This window comes from Balaenoptera physalus (assembly GCF_965194825.1).
Source record: "Balaenoptera physalus genome assembly, chromosome: 16".
Lineage (NCBI taxonomy): Eukaryota > Metazoa > Chordata > Mammalia > Artiodactyla > Balaenopteridae > Balaenoptera > Balaenoptera physalus.
This window is the reverse complement of record NC_138898.1, coordinates 73,161,673-73,188,093: the sequence shown is the minus strand read 5'-3', so window position 1 is coordinate 73,188,093 and position 26,421 is coordinate 73,161,673. Positions and strand designations below refer to the sequence as shown.

The 26,421-nt window shown below is 38.3% G+C and overlaps 1 protein-coding gene and 1 long non-coding RNA gene across 13 annotated transcripts in view; one reads left to right on the top strand and one right to left on the bottom strand.

Annotated features, from left to right (window-relative positions):
* Nucleotides 1-26,421, top strand: part of LOC309645687 — a 702,435-nt gene that overhangs the window by 446,940 nt on the left and 229,074 nt on the right. The window lies entirely within an intron of this gene.
* The window catches only part of TNRC6A (trinucleotide repeat containing adaptor 6A), a 96,555-nt gene that overhangs the window by 36,053 nt on the left and 34,081 nt on the right, over nt 1-26,421 (bottom strand). For 7 of the 12 annotated variants that reach the window (XM_082430920.1, XM_082430927.1, XM_082430928.1 and 4 more), the window contains 2 exons: nt 13,098-13,481; nt 498-3,074 (listed from right to left, as the gene is read on the bottom strand). The exons of 2 other annotated variants lie outside the window; for them this stretch is intronic. In XM_082430920.1, coding sequence (XP_082287046.1) covers nt 498-3,074; nt 13,098-13,481 — 2,961 coding nt within the window. The remainder of the gene's footprint in view (nt 1-497; nt 3,075-13,097; nt 13,482-26,421) is intronic. 3 more of the 12 variants (XM_082430931.1, XM_082430930.1, XM_082430921.1) reach the window with 1 other exon arrangement.

The window sequence follows — 26,421 nt, the reverse complement described above, 5'->3', positions numbered from 1 at the left end:
CAAACATACATACACGCTATATCCAATAGACTTAGATTTCATGCTTACTTAAGTAAATTCCTTCTAAGGCCAAATATAGTACCTAGTTTTTTAGAGAGCACTGTGCTTATTAGACACTTGTTTTATTTCTGGGGATATTTTAGTCAAATAATAAAACCAAAACGTGATGGCTTGACTCAGAAGAACTGAAAAAAGTGTACAGCATTCCAGCTTGACATCACTTTTCCAATTCTGCCTTCTACAGCATTCCTAACAGAGAATGGAGTGTGTGGGATTCACAGCCAACACTGCCAAAGGCAGAGCCCTGTTCCCTGATGGTAAACACCTTCCGCATAATTTTCTTCCCTATAAACTTCTCCTGGATTAGAGTTAAAAAAAGCTTTGTGTGCATATCCAAATACTTCGTCAAACAGATCTTATAGTAACAGTAACTTGAAACAAGGTTCACAATACTGTGAAGTACTTTGTAACACAGACTCCATAAAATAAAAACTTACCAGAGCCACTGCTTGCCTCTTTGTTTGAGATGGCACTTGCAGATGGTAGCAACTGATGATGTACCTGTGCTTGCTGGTCTGAACGGCTGCTGCCATTTGGGACGTTTTTGTTCCACATGTTCACATTTTTGTAGTTGTATTTGCTTGGATCTCCCCAAGCTGAAGTCCCATCATCGATCTCCATCTTGCGACGTATGGATTCTGGGGATGGTTCCTCCCAGCCTGTGGGCTCTTCTTCTTTTGTTGGGGCTGGTATAGGTCCTCCCAGCCAGCCTGTACCAGGAGGTTTGCCTGTAGCTGATGGGATTCCCCAAGATCCGACATCTTGTTGCTTGTTCCAGTCTGGAGAACTGACTGGCTTTGACGAATCTCCCCAACCTAGAGACTGATTAGACTTTGGAGGATCTCCCCATCCCTGGGAAGGATTCGGTTTAGAAGATTCATCCCATCCTGATGAATTATTTGGATTTATGTTATTTCCCCAAGTAAAAGAACTAGTTTTACCAAGTTCGTTCCAACCAGAAACGGACCTATCACTGTCACTACCTCCTGAGCTAGATTTCTTATTAGCCTCACCCCAATGGTTACTCCTTGAAGTTTCTCCCCAGTTATCACTGGCAGAAACGGACCAACCTTGGTTTGATTTTTGTCCATCACCCCATCCCTGTTTGTTCTTTTGCGAATCATTCCATGCAGACTTCTCTTCTTTGCAATTCCCCCACTGATTGCTCTTGGCCATTCCTGTAGCAGCAGAATCATCTTCCCATCCCCCCTGGCAGTTTGAGCCTTTGGAATCTCCCCACCTCAGAGTAGGTTTGGGATCTCCCCACCCCGATACAGATGAGGTATCATTACTACTAGGGCTAGTCTTATCTGTACATGCCCCTGAGTTAAAAGTCTGTGTTGCAGAGCTTCCCCAGGCCTCTGTCCCATTGTCAGTCTTTCTTTCCCCTCTAGGTGATGTTTCGGTATCCCAGGCAGTATTCTGCTTAATAGGAGTCTGTCCCCAACCAGAGTTGGATAGGACACGTGGATCTAAGTCAGTTCTGTTTACAATGCTTTGGAGTAATGTGTGCTGATCAATTTTTCGTCTATCTCTACTCTGATTTTCCCCAGTTACTTTTTCCTCAAGGCGTCCAGTGCTTTCTGTACTACCTTCACTCTCCACTGTACCTCCCGTTTTGGCCCACACACTGTTTTGCTCATTTGTCTGAGATGTGGCAGAACCCTGATCCTCTTCCTCAGTAGATTTCCATCCGTTTGTAAACTTCTTACCATTGCCATTTGCACTGTCACTGGAATGCTGATTGCTAGGCAGTTTGCTCCATTCCACGCTGGGTATATTAGTGCCAGTGTTTTGTGCAGGAGTTCCCCATCCTCTTCGACTTCCTCCAGAATTTGCACCATTTCCCCATGATGCACTCTGGGAATTCACTGCCCCAGACTCCCACACACCTCCTCCTTTACTTGTGTTAACTTGAAAGTTAGTGCCCATAGGCCCGTTTATGCCAGGCTGCATTAGAGTTGCATTCACAGTGTCACCATTAGCTTGGCCATTAGGGCTTGAACATTTGTCTCCAGAGTAATTAGAACCATAGGCACCCCATGTAGTACCGTAAGAGCCTCCACTTTTTGACTCTCCATTGCTAAGGTGAGAAAGGGAAGTGCCATTTACAACCGACGGAGCCTGTATCTGAGGATGATTCATTGTGCTCACACGCCAGGCCCCTGTATTACTAGGCAGTTCGTTATTCTGTACTGAACCGGAGTTTGGTAAACTAGAGGTCACAAAGTTAGTAGTGTTATTTGGTCCAGTCATTTCAGTGGTAATATTTTGAGGTTGACCACTGAATGAAACCTTCTGTGTACCACTTACTTCAGATTCACAAGTTTCCTGAAGGCTTCCCCAGGTACCATGGGTAGAAGAACCACCCACTTTAGAGTTAATACTCTGATTGTTAGGCATCTGGCCTAAGGTACTGCACTGAATATTGATGCCAGAACTACCACTCCCTACAGGCCCTTTTAGGGCAAGTCCGTTGTTCTCTAACACTGGCCAGGCACCATGGTTGCTAGCTGAATTCAAAGTGCTTGGATTTAACCCTCCATTTGATGAAGAACTTACAGTGCCCCAAGCATTCATTCTATTGTTGCTACTTTCTGATTTGCTTTCAGGAGCATCCACAGAGACCTGACATGTGCTTATTATGGCTCCATGGGAAAAACCCCATGGCCCAGTACTACTTCCATGGCCCACATTATTGCTGCTGCTACCAACCACAAACTTGTTTTGGGATCCAAGTCCAGTGCTATTCCGAAGGCCATCATTTTCACCACCTGTGCTCCCTGAAGCCATGATAGTGACGTTTCTCTCTGATTCAGAACTGGAGGCAGAATCAGCGTCCACACATTCTGAGGCCAACTCTGGATCACTGCCAGGGACTGAGGGCCATGCTTCTTTTTCAGGCGAGTCGTTTACAACAGCATTCTTACAGTTTGTGCTAGAGTCACCTGTAGAAGACACAGGTCCCCGCTGCGAATTTTCATAATGGGATCCTGAAGTATTGTGGTTTATATCTAGAATAAAGGAGAAGCACAGAAATATATGATATGTTTGGAAAACTGATGAATATATTATAAATGTACGTGGCTCCTCAACATCAACAAGATATAATACTTGGCAGTGTAATTACAAGGGCATTGGTTATATCTCAGCCACCAATTTTCCATATCCAATAATTAATTCCACATAGGCAGGGAATTTTGCTGCTTTGTTCATGGATGTTATTCCAAGAGCCTAGAGCAGTACCTGGAACATAAGAGTTCCTCAATAAATATTTGAATGAGTGAATTGTTAACATATCAGCAAGTAAAGAATTTGGAGTCAGGAAGGACAAGGTAGTAATGATGTATTAGGATAATGGAGCAACCCAGGCTTGGAGGCCCAACATGGGAAAGAAGGGGCTGGGATATAAATGGTTAAGGACAAGTGAACAGGCCAAACTTGATAAAATGTATTAGAAATATATTAGGAATCCTTTTCTATCCATACTTTTTTAGAATAGCTTTTTCACACAACTGTTTTGGGTATTACAAGTTTATAAGAATTATAAAGCCTTTTCCATTATATTTCCATTTCATTAGTGTTCATATTCAATCTGAAAAATACTGCATGCAAGTAAAAATAATTTTAGTTCTACTCTCCTTCATAAAAATGTCTTAATAGCCATGTTTATTAGAAGACAACAGAAAAATGGCTGATATGCTGAAGATCAAAGTTATTATGATTAAAAAACCAACTGCTGACATTTGAAGACATTAATGACTAGTCACATAATCCTATCTTAGACTTACTGCTATGTACTGATGTTATCATCTAGTTATTGTACTGCATGTAGGGCAGGCAGTTTTAGTGCTTCTAATGCTTTCCCAAATTCATTACTCTCAATTCAGTTTAAGGATCTGGTAGTTAGAACTCCTCAGAGATATTAACCTGCATAAGATGTTTGCATTTAGACTGTCCCTAGCGGGTTGCTCATATTGTAGTTCTCTACTACAGTAGTAACCAGAGTCATATGTAGTGTTTCTAAGTAATACATATGCTCAAGTCATGTCCCAGATGCAATGAACCAACCACCAGGCATTGTAAGCCCAGAAAGTAAGTGTCACTCACTATAAGGGTATTGCTAATATGGAAAATCAGGTTCATCTTGCATCATTTTCTCTCAAAGCACAATTGTTAAGCAGCAAAAGGTGATGCGCTAGAAAGAGTCGCAAAAAAAAGGACCAGACAGAGACCAAAAATGTATACATAATTCACCAAATATAGATATACAGATATAGATATATAGATATACATTTTAAAGTTCTGTGACTCTGACTTCTGCTCTCTGATTAAGAATCATTTGGCAGTTTTAAGCTGCCAAGTAAAGCTTTTCATCTTTCAGTGCCCATGAGGAGGATTCTTCTCATGAAATAAAGGACACTAAAATGTCACTCAGTCTCACTGGGTAAAAGCAAATCAACAGACCAGCACTGCACTGCCAGCAACACCATTTGACACGCTGGAGCACATGCTTTATGTGCAATGTTGTCACAGAATCCTTGAAACAACCCTAGAGCACAGGCATTACCTTCACTTTACAGATGAGGAAATCGAGGCTCAAAGGTGGTAGAAAATAAGGTAAGAAAGGCAAGAATCATCATTAGGTAAAAAAGCAAGGTGGCCCAGAACATGGCTGGAACTCTAGAGATACCCAGGTGCAAGTCTGGACTCTATGTAGTAGCTGTATGACCAAACCTGCAAAATGGGGATACAAACAGTACGTACGTACTTCTTTACCTGGTTGTTTAGTTAACCTACTGTCATACGCGAAGTATGTAGCTCAGTGCCGGTTTCAAATAAGTGCTCCATGAAGGGCAGTTTGGTGTAGTGATTAAGAGCAAAACTCTGAAGCCAGCCTGCTTGGGTTTAAAAGCCGCTCTGCCATTTACCAGCTATGTGACCACAGGTAAGATCCTCAATCTTTCTGTGCCTTAGTTTCTTCATCTGTAAAGTGGGAATAGTAACAGTACCTATCTCACACAGCTGCGAGGATTAAATGATTAATAATTAAAAGTGCTTTGAACCATATCTGATCCAGATTAGGTACTTAATAAATGAGGACCATTATTTTCACTAATTAATGTGTATCAGTGATTATCATTATTTTTCAGTCCTATCTCTAAAGCACATGTCATTCCACCATGCCTCCCTCATGAAGAACAAAATTAGAAATCATATAAGAAATTGCTTACTTTAAATCTCCATTTAGATATCTCAGAAAGGATGCCAGCTCCTAGATTATATCCCTACAGGTGCCTCCTCCCAAAGGAAAAAAACAATCATGCTTCTTTACTAGTTTTCCTCATCTCAGTAAGTTTCCTAAAACCTAACATTTATCCTTGATTCCTTCCTGTCCAAAACATCACGAAGTCCCAAATCCATCCACTTTTCTCCAAATCTAAAACAAGCAAGCCATCACCATCATCATCTCATGGACTACAGCAAAATGGGATGAAAAAAGATCCTAATTGTAATGGCCACAAAAACTATAAAGGAAGTTGGGGGACTTCCTTTGTGGCGCAGTGGTTAAAAATCCGCCTGCCAATGCAGGGGACACAGGTTCAAGCCCTGGTCCCGGAAGATCCCACATGCCACGGAGCAACTAAGCCCGTGCACCGCAACTACTGAGCCTGCGTGCTGCAACTACTGAAGCCCATGCGCCTAGAGCCCGTGATCCTCAACAAGAGAAGCCACCACAATGAGAAATCCGCACACCACAACAAAGAGTAGCCCCGCTCGCCGCAACCAGAGAAAGCCCACACGCAGCAATGAAGACCCAACACAGCCAAAAAATAAAAAACTATAAAGGAAGTTGGAATAAAGCTAACATAAATACTTAAAAAGTCATATATGATTAAACTTTACTGCAGGCCATAGCAGACAACTTGATTAAGTATAGAAACTTGTTCCTCAATAGGAAGATATAACAATGTTCCTTTTAAGTATAATTCAATTATAAAAAAATTACTAACAAGAGTCTGTAATTTGATTAAAGTGATTTAAAAGTTCACGTAAAACAAATAAGAGGATTAAAAAAACTCTTGTTATCATGTAACAGTTAAATAGCACTGTACTACCAGAGTACATAAGAACTTCAATTGAACAGAAAAAGTAATCCAGAAACAGACCCAAGTATATTATCTAAGGTTATATGTCAACAGTTAGCATTTTAAATCAGCAAAAGAAAAGGAATATTCAATACTTTATAAAGATTTTTTTAAATGGACAACCTATCAAAAACAATTCCAAATGATTCAGTGTTAAGACGAAACCAAGAAGTTATTTGTGAATGAGAATTTTTTATACATAAAAGCAAAGAAAGAAACCATTAAAAAAACAGAGATTTGACTACTTACAAGTTTGTTTTTTTTTTTTAATGCCCAAATACATCAAAAGCAAAAAGCCCCAGAAAACAGCAAAATACACTTTGCAAACCAATTCTATCACCTTTAATGTTAGTGAAACTTTCTCTCACAATCTGGTCATGACCTAGTTTGGAGGTGGTAATGTTCTAAATTTGCCTTTTGCCGTGTACTCCCATGCATTTTAGGAAAATAAGAGATGCCAGCAGTAATTATTAGCTAAAATTCCATTTTTAATCTGGAATCTACTCGACACTTTCCCAAAAACCTAAATTAAAAGGTATCTCGGGCTTCTCTGGTGGTGCAGCGGTTGAGAGTCCGCCTGCCGATGCAGGGGACACGGGTTCGAGCCCTGGTCTGGGAAGATCCCACATGCCGCGGAGCAACTGGGCCCGTGAGCCACAGCTACTGAGCCTGCGCGTCTGGAGCCCGTGCTCCGCAACAAGAGAGGCCGCGATAGTGAGAGGCCCGCGCACCACGATGAAGAGTGGCCCCCGCTCGCTGCAACTAGAGAAAGCCCTCGCACAGAAACAAAGACCCAACACAGCCAAAAATAAATAAATTTATTTAAAAAAAAAAAAAAATGCTATCTCAAAACCTGCATTTACCAAGGCTGGATCACAAAGACATTTTTGTTATGAAAAACACTGCAGCTTAGACAGAAAAATAAAAATCTAAGAGTAGGGGAGTGGGGTAGGGAGTCAGGGTGGGGGTGGGGAGATTACTAGCCTGACTAAAACTATAAAAAGTGCAGGACTCCTCAGCAATCACAACTAAAACATTTCAGAGTCGGAGACTACTTCAGAATTGGAAGAAGTCAAATAATATATTTCCCTTACACATAAGGAAGCCAAAAGCCAACATTACAAATGATCTGGAAGACAAACATATAGAAACATCATTAAGTAGAAGGTGATAATTACACTTTTCCAGGAAATGGGAGGAAAGGGGACAGTTCAATATTACTGAGTGTAATGCAAAATACAAATTTTAAACTAAGATTTGGAAGACTGCACTGAGAAACATCTGAAATCCAAAATATCATCAGCATCCTACTCTCATACAAAATTGCCTTAGCAGGACTGAGGGCAGCTCTAGTACCATACCTCAAAAAGAATATTAAAAAAAAAAAGGAATTCCCTGGCGGTCCAGTGGTTAGGACTCTGCGCTTTCACTGCCGAGGGCCCTGGTTCAATTCCTGGTCGAGTTCCTGGTCGAGGAACTAAGATCCCGCAAGCCATGAGGCATGGCCAAAGGAAGAAAAAAAAAGAACATAGCAGTGCATTACGTAGCACCTATTCAGAAAGAAGATATGTGGGGTAGAGCAAAGACTGGTGATAATTCAAGGGAATTGCATAATTCATTCAGGAAGAATTTAGATCCAGGAAAATTCATACAATTTTCTAATTAAATATGTATCATGTAACAAAATGGCTAAATATGTGCTTTCTGCCTTAAAGACTTCCAATCTCACCAAAAAGAAAGACCTTCAGAAGTTAAGAGTATTTAGGTTTTATAGTACTTCCAGGAAGTATGAACTGTTATCATTGGGAATATAAGAGAACCTTAGAGGCACAATTTCAAATAGTATTTGAGTGAGAAAGTTAAAAATGTTCCCTTAGGGACTTCTCTGGTGGCGCAGTGGTTAAGAATCCGCCTGCCAATGCAGGTTTGAGCCCTGGTCTGGGAAGATCCCACATGCCGCAGAGGAACTAAACCCGTGCGCCACAACTACTGAGCCTGTGCTCTAGAGCCCGCGAGCCACAACTACTGAAGCCCACGCGCCTAGAGCCTGCGCTCCACAACAAGAGAAGCCACCACAATGAGAAGCCCGCGCACCGCAGCGAAGAGTAGCCCCCACTCACCGCAAATAGAGAAAGCCTGTGCGCAGCAACGAAGACCCAACGCAGCCAAAAAAAATTAAAAAAAAAAAAATGTATCCTTAGTTATTCTAGCCTCTAGTCCAGGGGCTGGCAAATTAGAAAATATTTTAAGTTTTGCCAGCCAGATGGCCTCTGTGGCAACTACTTACCATAGTAGCTAGGAAAGCAGCCACGGATACCGTGTAAATGAACGGGCATGGCAGGTTAAAGAAGACAAAGGCAATACCACAACCAAATGCAATGTATGGATCATGACTGGTTTCTGGGGTAGGGACTGTGGGGAGACGACTACAGAAGACATTCATAGGGTTGTTGCTCTAGACCAGGTGGTGAGTGTCTGAACCAGGTCAATGGTGGCAGCAGTGCAGAGGAGAGAGGAAAGCTGAGAGATGTTCTGGAGTTAAGATCAGCAGGGCATGATAAACCAGTGGCCTGTAGACATGAAGAAGAAGGAGAGTTAAGCATGATTTTAAGAGTTCTAGATGGGTGACTGGATGAATGGGGTTGCCGACCTTTTGAACAATGGGATCTGGAAGGAGAAACTGGTATGTGGCAAGATAATGAGTTCGATTCTGGACATGCTGAGTTTGAAGGGCCCAACATCAGCTGAAGACATCCAGAAGACATGGAACCTAAAACTGGGGAAAGAGATGAAACAAAGCCATGGGAGGGAATAAAATCTGAAAACTGGTCAAAGAAAAATGAAAGAATGAAAGAGCTTTAAAAAGGAGGAAATGGTCAATGATAAAAAATGTAGATATATATTAAGATAAGAATGAAAAAGTCCGTTTTTTAACCACAATTAAAAATAAAAAAAGTCTGGATCTGGCATACAGAAGATCAGTGCCCTTAGTAAGAGCCACCTGAACCAAGTGAGCAGGAGCCAGGTTACAGAGGAATGAAGTAATGTATTAGAGATTCCAAGTATAGATTATTTTTTTAAGAACTCTAAAAGTAGAGAGAAATTCTACAATAGCCCCAAGAGAATAGGAGTTTAAAGGAATTTATTTTAAAGATTATAAAGACCTGAATATGTTTACAGACCATGGGACAAGCTGAGAGCAAGAAGTGGAAGTTCCAGGACAGCGAGGACGTGTATTATACTGAAAAGACAGCTAAGAGCATAGGTGGATGGACAGTATTTTAATCTTTAAACATCTCTGGAAACTTTAAGTTTCTTAAAAAAATCGAAATGTAGGAAAATCTATAGTGTAATATAAAAAACACTCACACACCCCTCACCTTAAGAAATATACTACTAAGATAATAGAAAACTCCTGTGTACCCCTCCTCTTGATTACATCTCCTGTGTACCTACCCCTCCTCTTGATTACATCTCCTTTCTTCTACAGTAAGTAACTGAGTGGTAACCACATAAAATGCTATATTTGAGTTTATTCATAAGCAAAATACGTTGTTTTGCAAGCTTTGTATTTTATATAAATGATATCACACTATAAACAAAAAGACATTCTTGGTACCATCTGCAAAAATGTGAACATGAACTACGTATCACAGGATATTGCTGAAAATATCCCTCTTCTGCTTAACGGTGACTGTGGTATCATGGTTGTATAGAAGACTATCCTTATTCTTTAAGAAATTACCTGTGGAAGTATTAAAGGTGAAGTGCAATGAACATCTGTGCACACGTGTGCATATGTATCTATATATAATGTACTAGTAACGGATGGATTTGAATCTATTTGTTTAACTTTTCTGTATGTGTCATGTCAGTTGGACGATAAAAATGTGGGTTGGAACACTCTGGCCCATAAGAACAATACTGCTGCCAGCCCTGTTAAGCATTAAGTCCCCCCAAATCCTTTATCACATAGCCTTCAGGCCCCCCAAATTCAAGGGTTTTTTGTGGGAGTAGCAGGGCCTGATACCTTAAGGCTCTAAGAAATCAACTGCAAAAGAGAGGTCCTTCAGTGATGACTGAAACCATCACTAAGTGTTTGAGGCACAGCCACAAACCGGCAGCTCAGCCTGCAGAGTTGTGTGGTTTGACCAGCACAGGGTTCTAAAAACTTAAAATGAGAATGTAAAGGTAGTCAGGCAGGGTACAAAATTAATACATTTACCACAGTTCCCATTACTTCTTTTCATCCTTTACTCCACTTACCTGCTAGCCTATGAAGGCATTTAGTTTGTGTGACCTCTAATTTAGAAAATACCTAATGTCATCTAGGTACTATCCCTCTTCCTTGATTGCAGTGAATAAACAAGAAATGCACTCTGTGAGTACAAGGGAAGCGCATCCAGCACTCCTCATCTTTACCATGCAAACTTTTAAGTAAATGTCTATGTATGTATTGCATGTATTAATTTAAATGTCAAATCTATTCCATTACCTATCTCTGTTCAGGAAACAAAAAAACCAAACACAAGTACAAACAGACAAAACAGTTAAGATTATGTTCCCACATTTCTGAACTACATATAATTCACAACATGCAATTTTTGGGTTTCTGGGCTATTGTTCATGCTGTTTGTACTGTCCAGTACGCTGCTCTTCATTGATTGCTAGGCTATTCTCTAATCTGCAAAATGAAAATTAAACATGTTAATACAGTGTGTGGGTCATAAGCACCCCGTAAGGGTTAGTCACTATATTATTATTATTATTGTTGTTATATTATTATTAGCCCTTCGGGAGCCAGGACAGACCTAAGAAGTCCTCCCTAATTCACAGACACCCAATGCTCTATTATGTGACTAGTGTTTCTATTATCATTTCTAGTAGCACCTAAAAAATATTTTAAGGTAAATATGTGACTATGCTGTTAAAGGGGGATTCATAAAAGTTTAAAAAAAGACAAAAGCACAAGTCTGGTTCTTCTGCAGAATGCTTTGCCTTCATCCTCTGCAGTCTCTAGCTGTGTGGGGATTTAATTTTAAGCCTCAGTCAGATTGCTGCACCCTCCTTATTTCCATCTTAACCTCCACATTCACTCAGTCCACCTTTGTAAAGTTGTTTTAGAAACAGGTGGGATATTTTTCCTTCTCAGCCTTGTTTTGAAGCCTTCTTCCTATGCCCACATCTTAGGCTTTCTTTTCATCTGAATGTATACCCATAACACTTTTGGGTTTCTTGACCCATATCAATTTTTGAGAAATAAGATTCTTATACTCCCACTGTTTCCATTTCAAAAACAGCTTTGCTTTTTCATTTCCCAAATTGAAAAAGCATATTCAACATATATTTTCTAAATTTACTATCCCACTTTCCTGTTTGTTAATTATCATACCACTATTACTTAGCTTGCAGTAGGTACTCAAGCATTTGTTGTATAAATAACCTCTCCTAGGTTTTAACCACAATGATGCTGATGACTCAGTACATCTGCTTTGCTTCCAACCTGACTTCCCAGAGGAACTTCAAACCAAATTGTTAATTGCTTGGCATTAGATCTAACATGTCTAAACCAGACTCTTCCTCCTGAAAAGTGCAGGTCCTTCGGTAAAAGTTTCAGGGAAGTTAATTCATTCAGTGCCTAAATATTAGGCACTAAACTAGCTGCTTTAACATGTCACATAAAATCATCCTCAAAGCAACCTTACAGATTGGGTACTACGCTTTACAGATTAGCAAAGACAGTCAGATAAGTTAAGTGATTTGGCCAAGCTTATGCAAGAAAGTGTGTAGGGGAGTAGAAGTAAGTATTAACTTGGGCTGATAATTTAAGTTTGCATCCTTTCCAATAATGTGCTTCTCTGATTACCTATGCTAGAAAAATCACATCTGTGTCCTCTTCCTCCTTACCTATCACCACCAATATGCTGCCAAAGCAAAGCACGGTTGTTATGAACATAGCTTTGGAGTCAGACAGATCTCGATGTGAGTGCAGGCTCTGCTACTTATTAGCTGTGAAATACCATATTACAATGTAGAGTAGTTCCTGGTATATATAAGAGAGCATAGAGGTAGAAAGTGAATATTCTACCTGGGATAGTTAGGAAAGGCTGCTCAAACGAGACTCGAACACACGGAACAATTAAGTAACCTGCCAAGGTCACACATGCTGGTATATGGTGGAGCTAGGACTTCAAAACCAGGTCCATCTGGCTCTAGAGACTCTGTTCATTACCAGTCTGCTACTGTTTTCATGTGTGGGAACCCTGATTATCCTCTATTCTCTATATGACTTGTGGTAAAAGTGTCAAAATAGTTCAATAAGTGAATGGACAAACCAGTCGTCAGAACATATCAAAACAAACTGGGCTTTGAGAAAACTGTAATCACATACTGGATATATCTTCTGCCTCACAATCATGACTGAGCTGAGAAAAGCCATTCTGAGGCAATAACTGAAATGCATGTGCTCTGAATAGAATCTTCATGGCTGGTAGTCTCTTTACTGCACGTGGTAACTGATCTCAAGCCATTTTTGTCTTGGTGCCTCAGTTTCCTGTACTGAAAAGCGGAGATAAGAACAGCTTACACCTCTCAGGGTTGTTGAGGATTAAATGCAATGACGTGCACAGTTGCTCAGCACGTAACTTAGGGGTGCTCAATTTTAGCTGTAAGCTGTGTATTCAAATGGGTAAGACCTGGAGGGAGAGCTCTAGTTAACCTACAGGAAACACTTTCAGATTCCCCATTCATAACTTCTGTATAGAATTCTTATTTTTACAACACAGATACTGATGAATACAAATACATCACCAAACAGGCATGAATTTATAAACTTGCTACACTGCTAATGATGACAGTTGGAGTCTCGTAAGAAATGCCTTCTCTCACCTGACTGGTTTTTGCTGATCTGCACCTCTCCGTTATTTTGTGGCTGTTGATTTGTTAAAGCACTGCTCTCTGACTGGCTGCTTAACACTTTAACAGCAGATCCCAGGTTTGCTGCTATGACAGGAAAATGCTGACCCCTCTTTAGAAGCTGCTTATGTTCCTGGTGGCGAAATCGAGGTGGAACTTCGCGCGGATACCGAGGCAAGGCCTGTGGTGGCTGCGGCTGCGGCGGCTGCTGTGGCTGCGGCGGCGGCTGCGGCGGCGGCTGCTGATTGTTGGCTGTGGCTCGCTTGGCATTATTATTAGTGCTGGTTGCTGTGGAAGTGCCGTTATTAGAGTTGGCAGGCTGAGGCTGGCTTACACTGGGCTTTATCTGTTCTGGCACTAATCCCAACAAAAGAAAAGGGGTGGAAAAGATTAGCCAGGAAAGTGCACCTCCATTGCAAGCCATCTAAGTAAAAAGGCGCTAAGAAAAACAATCCTAAAGGAACAGAAGCGTTACGTGTGCAGGGGTATCCTCGTTCACGGGCTCCAGTTCTCTTGAGAAGGATCACTGCCAAGTGTCAAACTTTACTTCCGCTAACCACCTGTCCGGTAAGGGGGTGGACACCAGTCAGCAGCCCCTGTCCCGGCCGACAGTTCACGCTCACCACCTCCTTCCCATATTACCTCCAATTAGAGAACAAGCACTGACCGCACAACGCTGGAACTCACAATAACTAAAAGAACAAAGGTGACAAATCAAGTTTTGGTAATCCCAAAAGAATCCTCAACTCCCCAGTAACCGTTCTTAATCTGCCTCATGTTTAATGTGTTTGGTCCCTATTTTTCATCTTTGAAAGACAACACAAGAGTAAGGGTAGAAAATAATCCTGCTAGTTCCCTTACAAAACAGCAAAGTTAACATTGTTTTTTGTTATTAAAATATAAAGCCTGAATCAAATAAGACAAATTCAGAATTGGGATGTAAATAAAAAGATCATAGACTGAAATCTATGAGACTAACCAAAATTGGAGAAATAACTTGGATACCCTGTCTTAAGCGAGTCTGAAAAATAGCTATCTGTCTACTGTATGAACAGTCAGAGACTACAGTGAATTTCTGGACTCCTAAAAGAGATTAAATAAGTAAATAAACTGACGGAAATGCTCTAAACCAGTGAAAATATACCCCATCTCTAAAACTACAGGGAGGCAGCGTGGCGTATGAACTTTTGGTGCCAGATGGACCCAGGTTTCAATCCCAGCTCTGCCTTTAGTAAGCCTTGTGTCTTTGGACAAGTTGTAAAAACCCAAGCCTGTGGTCTCCTCTGTAAAAGAGGGATAACACCTATTGCTTGCAGAGCTATCCTAAGGTTAAATATATTTATGTTTACAGAGCACCAAACACAAGGCTATACACGCATACTCTGGTTTATTGTGCTTCACTTTATTGCACTTAGAAGATATGGTGGTGGTTTTTTTGGTTTTGTTTTTTTTTTTTTACAAATGGAAGGTTTGTGGCAACCCTGCACCGAGCAAGTCTATCGGCGCCATTTTTTCCAACAGCACCTGCTCACTTTGTGTCCCTGTTTCACATTTTGGTAATTCTCGCCATGTTTCAAACTTTTTCATTATTATTAGTTATGGTGATCTATGACCGGTGATCTTTGATGTTACCGCTGCAAAGAGATTACGATCCACAGAAGGCTCAGATAATGGTTAGCATTTTTTAGCAATAAAGTATTTTTAAATTAAGGTATGTACATTTTTTAAGACATAATACTATTAAACACTTAACAGACTACAGGATAGTGCAAACATAACTTTTATATGCACTGGGAAACAAAAAAATTTGTGACTCGCTTTATTGTGATATTCACTTTATCATTTTGTGTGTGGCAGTTTTAAGTTATTAGTTTTTAAAATAAAAATATATATTCACTTTACTCCGGTGGCCTGGAACTGAACCCACAATATCTCTGAGGTATGCCTGAAGAGTGCCTATTTTTTAGTGATTGGCATAATACCACTTTGTACTTTTGTAGCAGTTTAATGTTTCTCTGAGATTTTGATGCATCTTCACAGATGTCACTGTCAGATAAATAAAGTGATTCGTCTCCATGTGATCCGTGAGGACACTCAGAGAAAGCTGTTCAAGAGTTAAGAGCTCCAACCCCACCACTCACTAGCTACGCTGTATCTGTGTCTTTTCCCTTGTCTATATGGTATAGACAGTCTTGATCTAGCACCCAGCGTAATGTAAACACTCAGTAAACAAAAGCTATTGCTGTGGCCCAAATAAAAGAAATATTTATCAAATGCCTCAAATGTATACGATTCTGTGATAAAGTGTTGGTCACACGGGTTGTTTCCAATAGCCACCCAACTTCCTCTTACAAACCCTCAGATCTAGAGCCACCTTTCATTTAACAGTCTAGCCTCACTATTGTCTTCTTTCTCTGAACTGGTAGATTTAGTCTATATCACTAATACTGATACTTTTTAATATATGATCTTGACCTCTTATTTTTTAAAATCTGATTGTGATTTTTCTAAAGTAATACAAAGAAATTGTATTTCAGGAGGAATTACACTGAAAAATCACAAACATTACATCTATTGCTTGGAATTCCTTCCATTCTTGAAGGCAACCGAAAAGCCTCTTATTAGCATTTGGGTCAAGTGCATTCTAGGTCTAATTACTTTATGTAGAAAATTCTGTCTCCTAGACAATTTTATGCTCCCAGAATGTAACAATAATGTATATTCCTCTGTCATGAGGAAAATAAGGAACTAGAATATTCTAAAGTACCTCTGAAACCAAAAGAAGATCAAGTATATGTAACTATGAAATTATACGGCACATAAAAACTCTAACTCAGCTTTTACATGCCTAGTATTGGGCTCAGTATGGTATTTGGCAATTGAATGTAACCTTAAAGTGGTACAGTTACCCACTGCTAAAATACAAATTTGCCCGCCACTTCATTACTAAAGGGAAAAGATTGTGACAACAATTTAATACCCAAACAAGATGTTATTTATGTGAGACAGTAAAGTGTTGTTTAATACATTCAAGGAATTAGAAGATATCCTTCATGCAAACACTGTGAATAACCTACATGAAGACGTGTATAAGAACCCTAACACTACTTCAGAAGTGACTAGGAACTCAGAAGCAGTATTTACATCGGTCACCCAGCAACCCCACACCTACCTCAAAAATTCAAAGAACTCCTGTATTTCTAATCAATAAAGCGCCATGGGGAAAATAAGGCTGAAATAGATACTAGTTTCTAGGGCCAGAAAACTTCACTGACACCAGTAAAAACATTAAGACACGTAACTACTGATTATAAAACTAAACTAAATAATCTAAAGTAAAATCTCAGATGTAAACATGGGATGTAGTCGTAAAGAGTAAAGGAGAAGCTAACAGCGCGTGCACGTGTGCCAGGGTAAGGGTGGAGCTGCTGGGTAACAGATATAAATACTGAATAATTTTCGCTACTGTATATGTGTAGTTAAAATTTAGGTTAATTATGTCAGTAAATATCTAAACCATTGGAAGGGGGAAAAATGACAAAACGATCCATTCAACAGACACAGAAAATGCAATAAAGAGAATTACTTTTAAATTGTGGTTAACATGAAATACAAAATGAAATGTCAAGCGTAAGACTCAAAATATCTGTAATCACAATAAAAATGTGAGTGGGTTAAATTAACTAGTTAATAAAAGACCTTAAACAGGGTTAAGAAAAGAAAAAACAAACTTAAGGAATATACTTATCAAAAATCACTCCTGAAACGAAACAATGCAGGAAAATTGGTGGAAAAAAGTCCAGAGACAGATATACTAACAAGAAATGCTAACAAAACTTAGATGAAAGCAACACTAATATCAGACTTTTAAAGTTAAAAGAGAAAGCATTATAAAGATTTTGCATATTGATAAAAGAAAACAACTAAAAAGAAATAAACAGCTAAGAACCTTTATATACCAAATCTTAGTATCAAAACATGTAAACCAAGTGGGGACAGAAAAGAAAAACTGAGAAAAAGCAAAACCATATATCTTGAAATGAGGTAACACCTTTTTTGACAAGTACCCAAGAAACAGTCATGAAGTGCACACACAAACTATTCAGCACTAAAGAAAACATCAATAAATTACAAGAAGTAGGAATAATACAGATGGTATTTCTGGATTACAATGGCATCACACTAGAAACACTAGCAAATACAACTGCCTTACTTAAATAAATTTTGAGTTGAAGAGGAAATAAATACCAAAACTGTAGAATTATATATATTAAAAAAAATAGTGAAAACAATACACATAATAAATTTTAAGATACCATAGACTTAATTATTTTCAACAAATGAGAATGAATGTGAAGCAACCAACTCAAGTTAAAAATCGAACTAAAGGAAGCAGTAAGAAGGAATCAGTAAAAATAAAAGTAGAAATCAATGACTTTAAAAGTGAACCAATAGCAAATAAAGATTTGAATAAATATATGACACAAATATAAAAAAGGAGTATAAACAATATATGCTATAATTTTACATTTTGATCTCTGGAATATTTTACATTGTTGATTCAATAAAAGTTTTTTGGAATGCAAATAAGAGAACCAATAAATCCAAGGCATGGTTCTATGAAAAAAGTAAACTACGAATTAACCTAATTTTTAAAAAAGAAAATGGAAAAAAAATAAGAAATGATTTTCTAAAATTAAGATATTTCTTAAGGCTCCACTCAATAAATAATTGGAAAAACTGGAGGAGGGAATTATTTAACACTGATCCCAGAAGAGGCAGAAAAAAATAGATTAATTAGTATAGAAGAAGTGGAGAAATTTATGAAATCATCAATCAGGATCACATAGTTTGATCAATACTACCATGCATACTTCTTCATTTTTTTGTTAACTAGCATACTTTTAAGAAATATTTATCTCTAAATCAAATGCTATTTAAATTGTTGTAGGGCACAGCATAAGATGGGATACCAACATTAACACTGTTACAAATAAATCAGACAAGATTTTCGTAATCCTAAACAATGGGGGAAATAAAAGAAGAAATATAAATAGTACTGGGGAAAAAAGGACATAACTTCAAATACAGAGATTCTGTAAAGACAAGAAAATACTATAATCTATACCAATAAAACAGAAAACCCAGCTAAACTGAGTGTTCTACAACATGGCTTGGCAAATCTTTCCTGTAAAGGGCCAGAGAGTAAACATTTTAGGTTCTGCAGGCCATACAGTCTCTGTTGCGACTACTCAACTTGCTGCTGTAGCACAAAAAAACAGCCATAGACAGCACGTAAGTGAATGGATATGATTGTGTTCCAACAAAACTTCACATAAAAAAAACAGGCAGCGGGCCAGATCTGGCCTGCAGGCTGTAGTTTTCCAGCCTCTGCTCTGTAAAATGTAATTTACCAAAATGAGCTCACAGAGGAGTAGAAGATCCTATGGAATAATGACAGCAGAGGACACTGAAAGATCCTGCAAGATTTACCTCCCTAACGAGCACCTGGCTCAGATGACTTTACAGGGAGTATGTAAATAAAATCCTCAAGAAGCATATATAATATCAATCTTACATAAACTGTTCCAGAACAAAGAAGTAAAGGTTCAAAAGACTGGCTGGATTCAAATTTTGGCTCTCCAACTTACTAGCTACATGACCATGGGCAAAGTACTTATCCCCTCTGTACCTGTTTCCTCATCTGCAAAACAGAGTTAAGTATTAATACGTACACCCATCAGGTTTTTGTGAGGTTTTAACAAGATAATAGACGTAAAGAACTAAAAACAGTACCTGGCACATAGTACTCAATAAATGTTAGTGATTACTATTACCATCTGGGTAAAAAAAGGGAGGAGGAATTAGGATGAACCTCAGGTTTCTGGCCTGGAATCCAAGTAGACAGTAGTACCATTTACTAAGATATGAAATGGAAGACAAAAATTAAATTTGGGAAGTATGTGAGAATGAGTTTAGTTTTTTTTTGTTTGTTTTTTTAACTGTTAGGTTTGTTATTACTATTGGACAGCCATTCTCAAACTTTTTGGTCTCAAGACCCCTTTACACTTTAAAAAATTACTGAGAACACCAAAAATCTTTTGTTTATGTGGGTTACATCTATAGATGTTTACCATACTAGGAATTTAAACAAAGAAGATTTTAAAATATTTATTGACTCATTAAGAAAGTCCTTTATATATTAAAATAAATGTTTTTAAAAAAAAATTTTCCAAAACAAAAAAAGTAAAGTATGCATTGTTTTACATTTTTGCAAATCCCTTTAACATCTGGCTTAATAGAAGGCAGGTGGATTCTCACATCTACTTCTGCATCCAATTTGTTGTGACTTGCACATTATGTACCCTCTAGAAAACTCCACTATATACTCATGAGAGAATAAGTGGCTAGACAAAGTCTTTCTACTATTATTATGAAAATAGTTTTAACCTTGTGGATCTCATGAAAGCTTCAGGAAGCCTCTCAGGTGTCCTCGGGTAAACTATGAAAACCACTGCTATAAGAATGCTACTGAATATATGGTTCTAGAATTTAGTAAAAGTTTGAACTAAAAATATGGATTTAGGATTCAGCATACAGGTAGAAAAAGAAGTTATGAAGTTGTAAAATAAGAAATGGCAAGACCTAAAGAATAGGTTTAAATAGCAGACAGAAGAAGAGAAGTCATGGCAAGAATAAGTTACAACTGCCAGAGAAGTAGGAGCGCTGTTGTTTATTTTAGTAAACGGCCTCACTATCTATCTAATTACTAAAGCAGGGACATCTTCCTCAAATTCTCCCTATCCCTTTAGGTCCAGTCAGTGTAAAGGTCCAACAGATTAATTATCTCCTTGATACAATCCAAATGCATCCTTGGTATCTCCAATGTCACTGCTGTGATTTAGGCCCTTATCATTTCATCTTGCAAAAACCTAATTGGTCTCCTTGGCTTAAGTGTTGATCCCATCCCACCCCCTTTTCACTCTCCCCAAATCTATCATCTCTCTGCCCCACATTATCTATATTATTAAAGTGCTCTCAGAATTAATGCAAAGTCCTTAGCACAGCCCCTATCTACCACTTTTCCAGATTCATATCCTGCTACATCCACACACATCTCCTCTTCTGCATCAAATACCTCCAATTCTCTGAAAGGCATCATGCTCTTTCATGACATTCCTTTCTTGAAAATCTTTCTGTCTACCACCTTTCCTAGGAAACAACTAATCACCCCCCACTACCCCCCTATTCAGCTAATCTTAGAAGTATTTTATGACAACATCCCCTCCGCACTCCCATAAAACTCTTAGGCATTCCTTACACCAGAAGTCCCCAACCTTTTTGGCACCAGGGACTGGTTTCGTGGAAGACAACTTTCCACAGACGGGGGTGGGGCGGTGTGGTTCAGGCAGTAATGCGAGAGATGGGGAGCAGCACGTGAAGCTTTGCTCCCTGGCCTGCCACTCACCTCCTGCTGTGCGGCCTGGTTCCTAACAGGCCCGGGGGTTGGGGACCCCTGCCTTACACTACATGTGTTCTGTAAGTGCAGGTTTCTTACTTCTTCTTCCTTTTTCCACTTGGTGTTCCCAGCACCAAGAACAGCAAATGGTATGTTCAAAAATCCTAGAGAAATCAGAAATATACCTTTGCCTGGGTCTTAGCTCTGCTTCTTCAAGGAACTCTTACCTTCCTACCCAAAATTTCCCATCTTAAATTACCAACACAAAGAGGAACATAGCTGATTTGTCCTACAATCCTCTAGGTTTAGCTGACTGAATAAATTCTTCCACCGAGCTTCATTAATGAATTTCTGGATGAAACGACCCTATTAACAAATTCTGCTCTTCAGCAAAATACCTTAGGCAAGGTACATCTGTTCTAACGTACAGATCTTCTTTAAGAGCTAGAGGATACCCATACAATATTCACAATATGGTATTTCCAAGATATTGGTTAATCTGTCCATCAACTTTTGTCCAAATATGTGAGATGCAGAAAAGGGGGATGATGAAAGATTTATTTTTCAGGCAGAGGCACGTGCTTTAAAAAAAAAAAAGTCATCTACTGTATAGCACAGGGAACTCTACTCAATATTCTGTAATAACCTATATGGGAAAAGAATCTGAAAAAGAATGGATATATGTATAACTGAATCACTTTGCTGTACACCTGAAACTAACACAACACTGTAAATCAACTATACTCCAATATAAAATAAAAATTAAATTAAAAAAGTCAGATTGTCCTCAAGTCTCTCTTTCATAACTAACAATTCTAGAAGTGATCCCCAAATTTATTTAATTAAAAGTGCTATGGGGCATGTGTTTAAAACAAAAACAGGTTTTTCAAGCCTCACAGATATACTAAATCAGAATCTGTATTTTTAAAAGCACATATCACATGTTTCTCATTTCTGAGTAAATTTGGAAAACTGTTCTACTAGATACTGTAGCAACATCTACAGAGCTTTTGACTTCCATTTGTGAGTCCAAAACAAAACAAAACAAAACAAAAGATAATACCTAACAATTCAACTACAAGTTAGTGACAGGAACAACAAAAAAAGTCCCAAACACATTGGGGGAAAAAAAAAGTTTGCAAAAGTTATATAATAAAGGAATTTTTAAATTTAATTTTTGATTAATTTGATTTTTTTAATTAGAAAAAATGGTCCCAAATATATATAAAAATGAAGTTCAGATAAATTAAACAGTTATACTATACAATGCTAAATTTTTTAAAAGCTTTCAGAAAACACAGGCAAAACTTTTTCTAAAATCTGGATAAACGGTGGGTTTTCTCAGCATAAAAATGAGTCAAGAAATCAAAGAGTAAAAATTGGTTAAGTTTGAGCAAATAAAGTTATGCAGTATATTTTATTTTTTCAAAGGTGTCTGTGTGTATATATTTATTCCAAACTAAAAGGCAAACTGGAAAATATCTGTCCTTTGGAACAAGTTAAAGGGATCCATTCCCTCCCCTCCCACTGCCCACCCCAATTTTCCCTAACCAAAGGGGAAAAGGTACTGTTTTGGTTTAAGGCTGCTAAACCTAACATAGGAAAGCATTCAACAGAGTCACTAGAGTTTAGGACCGGAGTCTTAAACTAAGAATATAAATGTTATTTAATTTTGCTTTCCTTCTTCTAAACATATATTTGCATCTTCTGCATATGTACCCCCTATGGGGTCTGATACTTAGATATTTCTACCAGGTATCTCATCCTCAGAACAACCTCAAACATATAATACAGTCCATAATCTTAGAAATTTTTGCATCAAACACATTAAATGTAATGTTAATGAGCTTCTTATACAGAGAGCTCATGTAAATAGATAACAAAAACTCTAGGCCCAAGAGGTAAATGGGTAGAGAATGGGCAATTCATAAGAGCAAAAAAGTACAAACAATTAAACATATGATACTCCATTTTATCAATAAACAAACTGATTTATATTTTAATCAAAGCAATAAAATACCAATTTTGGCCTGACAAATTTATAAAGATAATATATCCCATTCTTATGTTGCAAGACATATTCCTTGCACTATGGCAGAGACACTGCACTGTGATTCACCCATGCTGGGTTGGGTTCTACTTTAATGAGAGGAAAAAGCAAGTCATCGTCTGGGTGAGGAGGAACTCTGAAATGACTGGGGAAACTGCTAGTATGATGTTTCAAGGGACTAAAAGGTTGCCAGGATACTGCAAAACCATAGTTGTGGGAGCTACAATTTACCAAGTATCAGTTGGATGCCACACAATTTATCTAATATCTCTTCATCCTCACCATGATTCTATGCATTTGAATTATTACTTCCATTTTACCGATAAGGCAACTAAGGGCAGAAGAAGGCTGCCCATGACTAAACATCTAGTAAATGGCGAAGCTAAAATTTAAAACCAAATCTGACCTCCCAACTAATGTTCCTCCCAGTATACATTTTCATCTTACTTATAAGAGCAAAATCAAACTCTCCAAAAATAAAGGAATGACTAATTCTGGCTTAATGACTTCGAAAGCTACAAATCAAAATTTTCTAACCAGCATTTACAATAATAAGTTATCTATTACACACTCAGCATTAACTACCCTCCAGTGACTTATGTTCTATATTATATATCATTTCATTCCCACATTAAGTAACCTGGATTATCTCCTTTTGATAGAGTCAAACCGAAGTTTAGAGGTTACAGTACTTACTCAAGGTCACAGAGATAAGAACTACAAAGGCAGTATTCAAATCCAAGTTTATCTGACTCAGAAGACTGGACTTTTAACCACTATGCCTGGTTTACAGCAAAAATTCCAGGATTATCTTATTAGATGAATCAATGCTTTTTGCTTCTGGCAAAATGCTGCCTTTAAGTAACATTTTATCAGGCCTACTTTCACTAAGGCTACTGGCACTGAGAGAGAGAGCTCTTAGTAAGCATTCTGAAGCACAGCTACTATTCTAATTAGAACTACAAGTATATAAAAGTGAAAATTATGATATATAATGTGTTTTTTCCTAGTCTGGAGCTTTCTTTTACCTGGTTATAACTGATAAAGCTATTCTTGCTAATCCATCCCGACTTCTACTCCAAAATTTAAACCAGAAGACTCCTGATTTGTTTTCTTTGAAACTGAAGACCTAATTGTTGCCCAGGCAGAGTATCTCAGGGATCAGGACACAACCATACGATGCCTCCAACAACTATGGGCTCATTAGTCTCTGAATCTAGTTTTTGACAATAGTTTACTTTGTTAACTGCAGTAATCTCTGCTTTTCTCATATCTATTTCCTGTCTCCTTTGTCCTGCTCCAGTCTCATCAGACATCTGAATTCACCAAAATCTTTAATTTCTACTTATTTTAATAATTTATTAGTATTTATAAGCAAACACATCTACATTTGGTAGAAATAAAATGGTTCTTACCTAAAACAAAAAGGGGTCCTTAGCATTCTTCATAACCTCCTGAGTACATAAATCTAGATTTACATGTATAAATCTATATAAATCATTTTTCTTTCTCAATAGGAGAAAAGGAAAAATGGTGACTCTGATATACCTAAAAACAGTACTTTTTATTGACTCCCATGGAAGTAGACGCCCATTTCCCCCCTTCCTGTTAGTGCAGAGTTAGAAATCTTTTTGTTACACAGCTCAAAGACATCTTCATAGAAACACATTCACCATTAGTAAATTCTTAATCAGTAACAACCTCTTCTTCTTCAAAGAGGTCAGTACCCATTTGCCTTCAAAATCTCTCATAAAGCCAAAGTACTATCATGGCACGTTTGGAATCAGAACCTGGTCTTCCAAATATTACCTAATACCTGCCTGTAGTACAAAAGTCATGCTTCTACCATGCATACTGTGGAGAGAAACACTGAACTGAAGCCCGATTCTAACAGCAGACCTTTCCAACCTGTGTGACAGGAGTCGGTTACAGGGATGCTGAGGGGAGCAGCACTTCAGAGGCCAGGGGACCAGACTCTCTAGGATCGCCATCCTCAGCTGAGAGCAGCCTCTTCTGTTTACAACAGCCCCACCAATGTCATTTCCTACATGTGCCATTATGTGAACAAGGTCAGGCAATGTGCTTCAAGTCACAGTCTATTTGGGTCTCAATTTTCTCCTCTGAAAATTTATGCAGTACAGTGATCCTTTGTCAGGCCACCAAAGTTCCTGAATTTCATTATCGTAGGTGGCTTTGTGATTGAGAAACTTATGATCTCATGGGAAAACAGAGTGCTAAGCTGAGATCACAGGTAAAAACATTTAAAACAAAGATGAGAATGGAAACACAGTGGGGTCAAGGACTTGGAGTTTGTTTTGTTTCATGCACAACAGTGACCACAACAGTGCATGAAACAGGGTGGGCACACAATAAGTATTTCATGAATGTTAAATGATTCCTGAAAAGTCAACCACTTCACACATCACAAAACTGTCGAAACCTCTCTGATTCAAAAAATTTTGCTGGTAATACAATTTTTTATTTATTTCTTTGTGCTCAGTCAACAGGGAAATACTATAAAATCTGCTGGAAGATCTTTCTGTAATATTTTTAAAAGATGCATTGTTTTAGTTCATTCGTTGCATATTATTAAAGCATGGGCAATGGTGTAGCTCTCCTGTTCTGTCTTCCATGTAACTAACTACAGGGATATTTTCAAAGAAAAAGAAGCAGTACAGCCCAGTAGGGTTAGTAGTCCAACCCTTACTCAGACACCAATCAGCTGCATAACCAACAGGCAAGTTACTTAACCTTTCTTAATCTTGATTTTACCTGTAAATGGTGATAATACTATCCACTCTCATAGGGCTGTTGAAACGATTAAATGCAGGCTTATATTGTGCTAGTATACACTGATGAAGCCCTATTCCTGTATTAGTTTTTAAATATCCACTGCATTAAATCTCACAGTTCCCAGGCTGCTGCCCTAGTCCCTTCGCTGGGTCCCACACACTTCCCAAAATTCAATAGCTAAGGGTTACTCTTAGCACATTAAGATCTTAGGTCTGCTCCAGTACAGTGTTATGAACCACTGGTGCCCATTCACTATTCGTAATTAAATATTTAGAATCTCACCTTGACTAAATGAAATATAATCAAGCACAATATAAATATAAAGCACAGTGCATACTACAGAGTAATTGCTCAGAGTTAGCTATCATGATGCCTCCAATATGATGTGACATGCAGCTGATTTAACAGCTCTTGAATATTTTGATCACTCCCTAGATCAATGGATTTAAGTAATGAAATTGTGTTTGATAGAAAAACAGGCTAGAATTGAATACAAATAATGGTTTCCAACTATGGCAGGAACAAAAATGTGTTTTAAATGCTGATTCAATTCTCATGAGTTTCTAATTAATCCGGAAAGAGAATAGCCACAATAAACTATGCTTCCCTATGTGATCACCAGAAAACAAAAAATCTGTATCAAATTTTCTCTATTCCTGCTTCCATCCCAGGCTCCCCTCATCTCCTTTAGGAGCTCTAGGGTTTGTTATTCTCTGTAATTAGCTTGCTTATGAAACCACTTGAAGAAAGCACTGGCATGATATAGACAGACAGACAGAAAAATAAATATTAGCTGTCAAAAATTAACAGTGCTTATTCTTTTGCAAGGAATGTACAATCAGTATGCTTCTAAAACAAGCCAGTGTCAGAGCTGGAAAGCTGTTTTTTAAAAATGACGTTTATTCTTGACAGAGTTCCCAGTCCTTCCCTGTCTTTACAATGTATAGGTCCACAGGATACCCATCCGTTCCTATATCTCACCATCATTTTTTTAG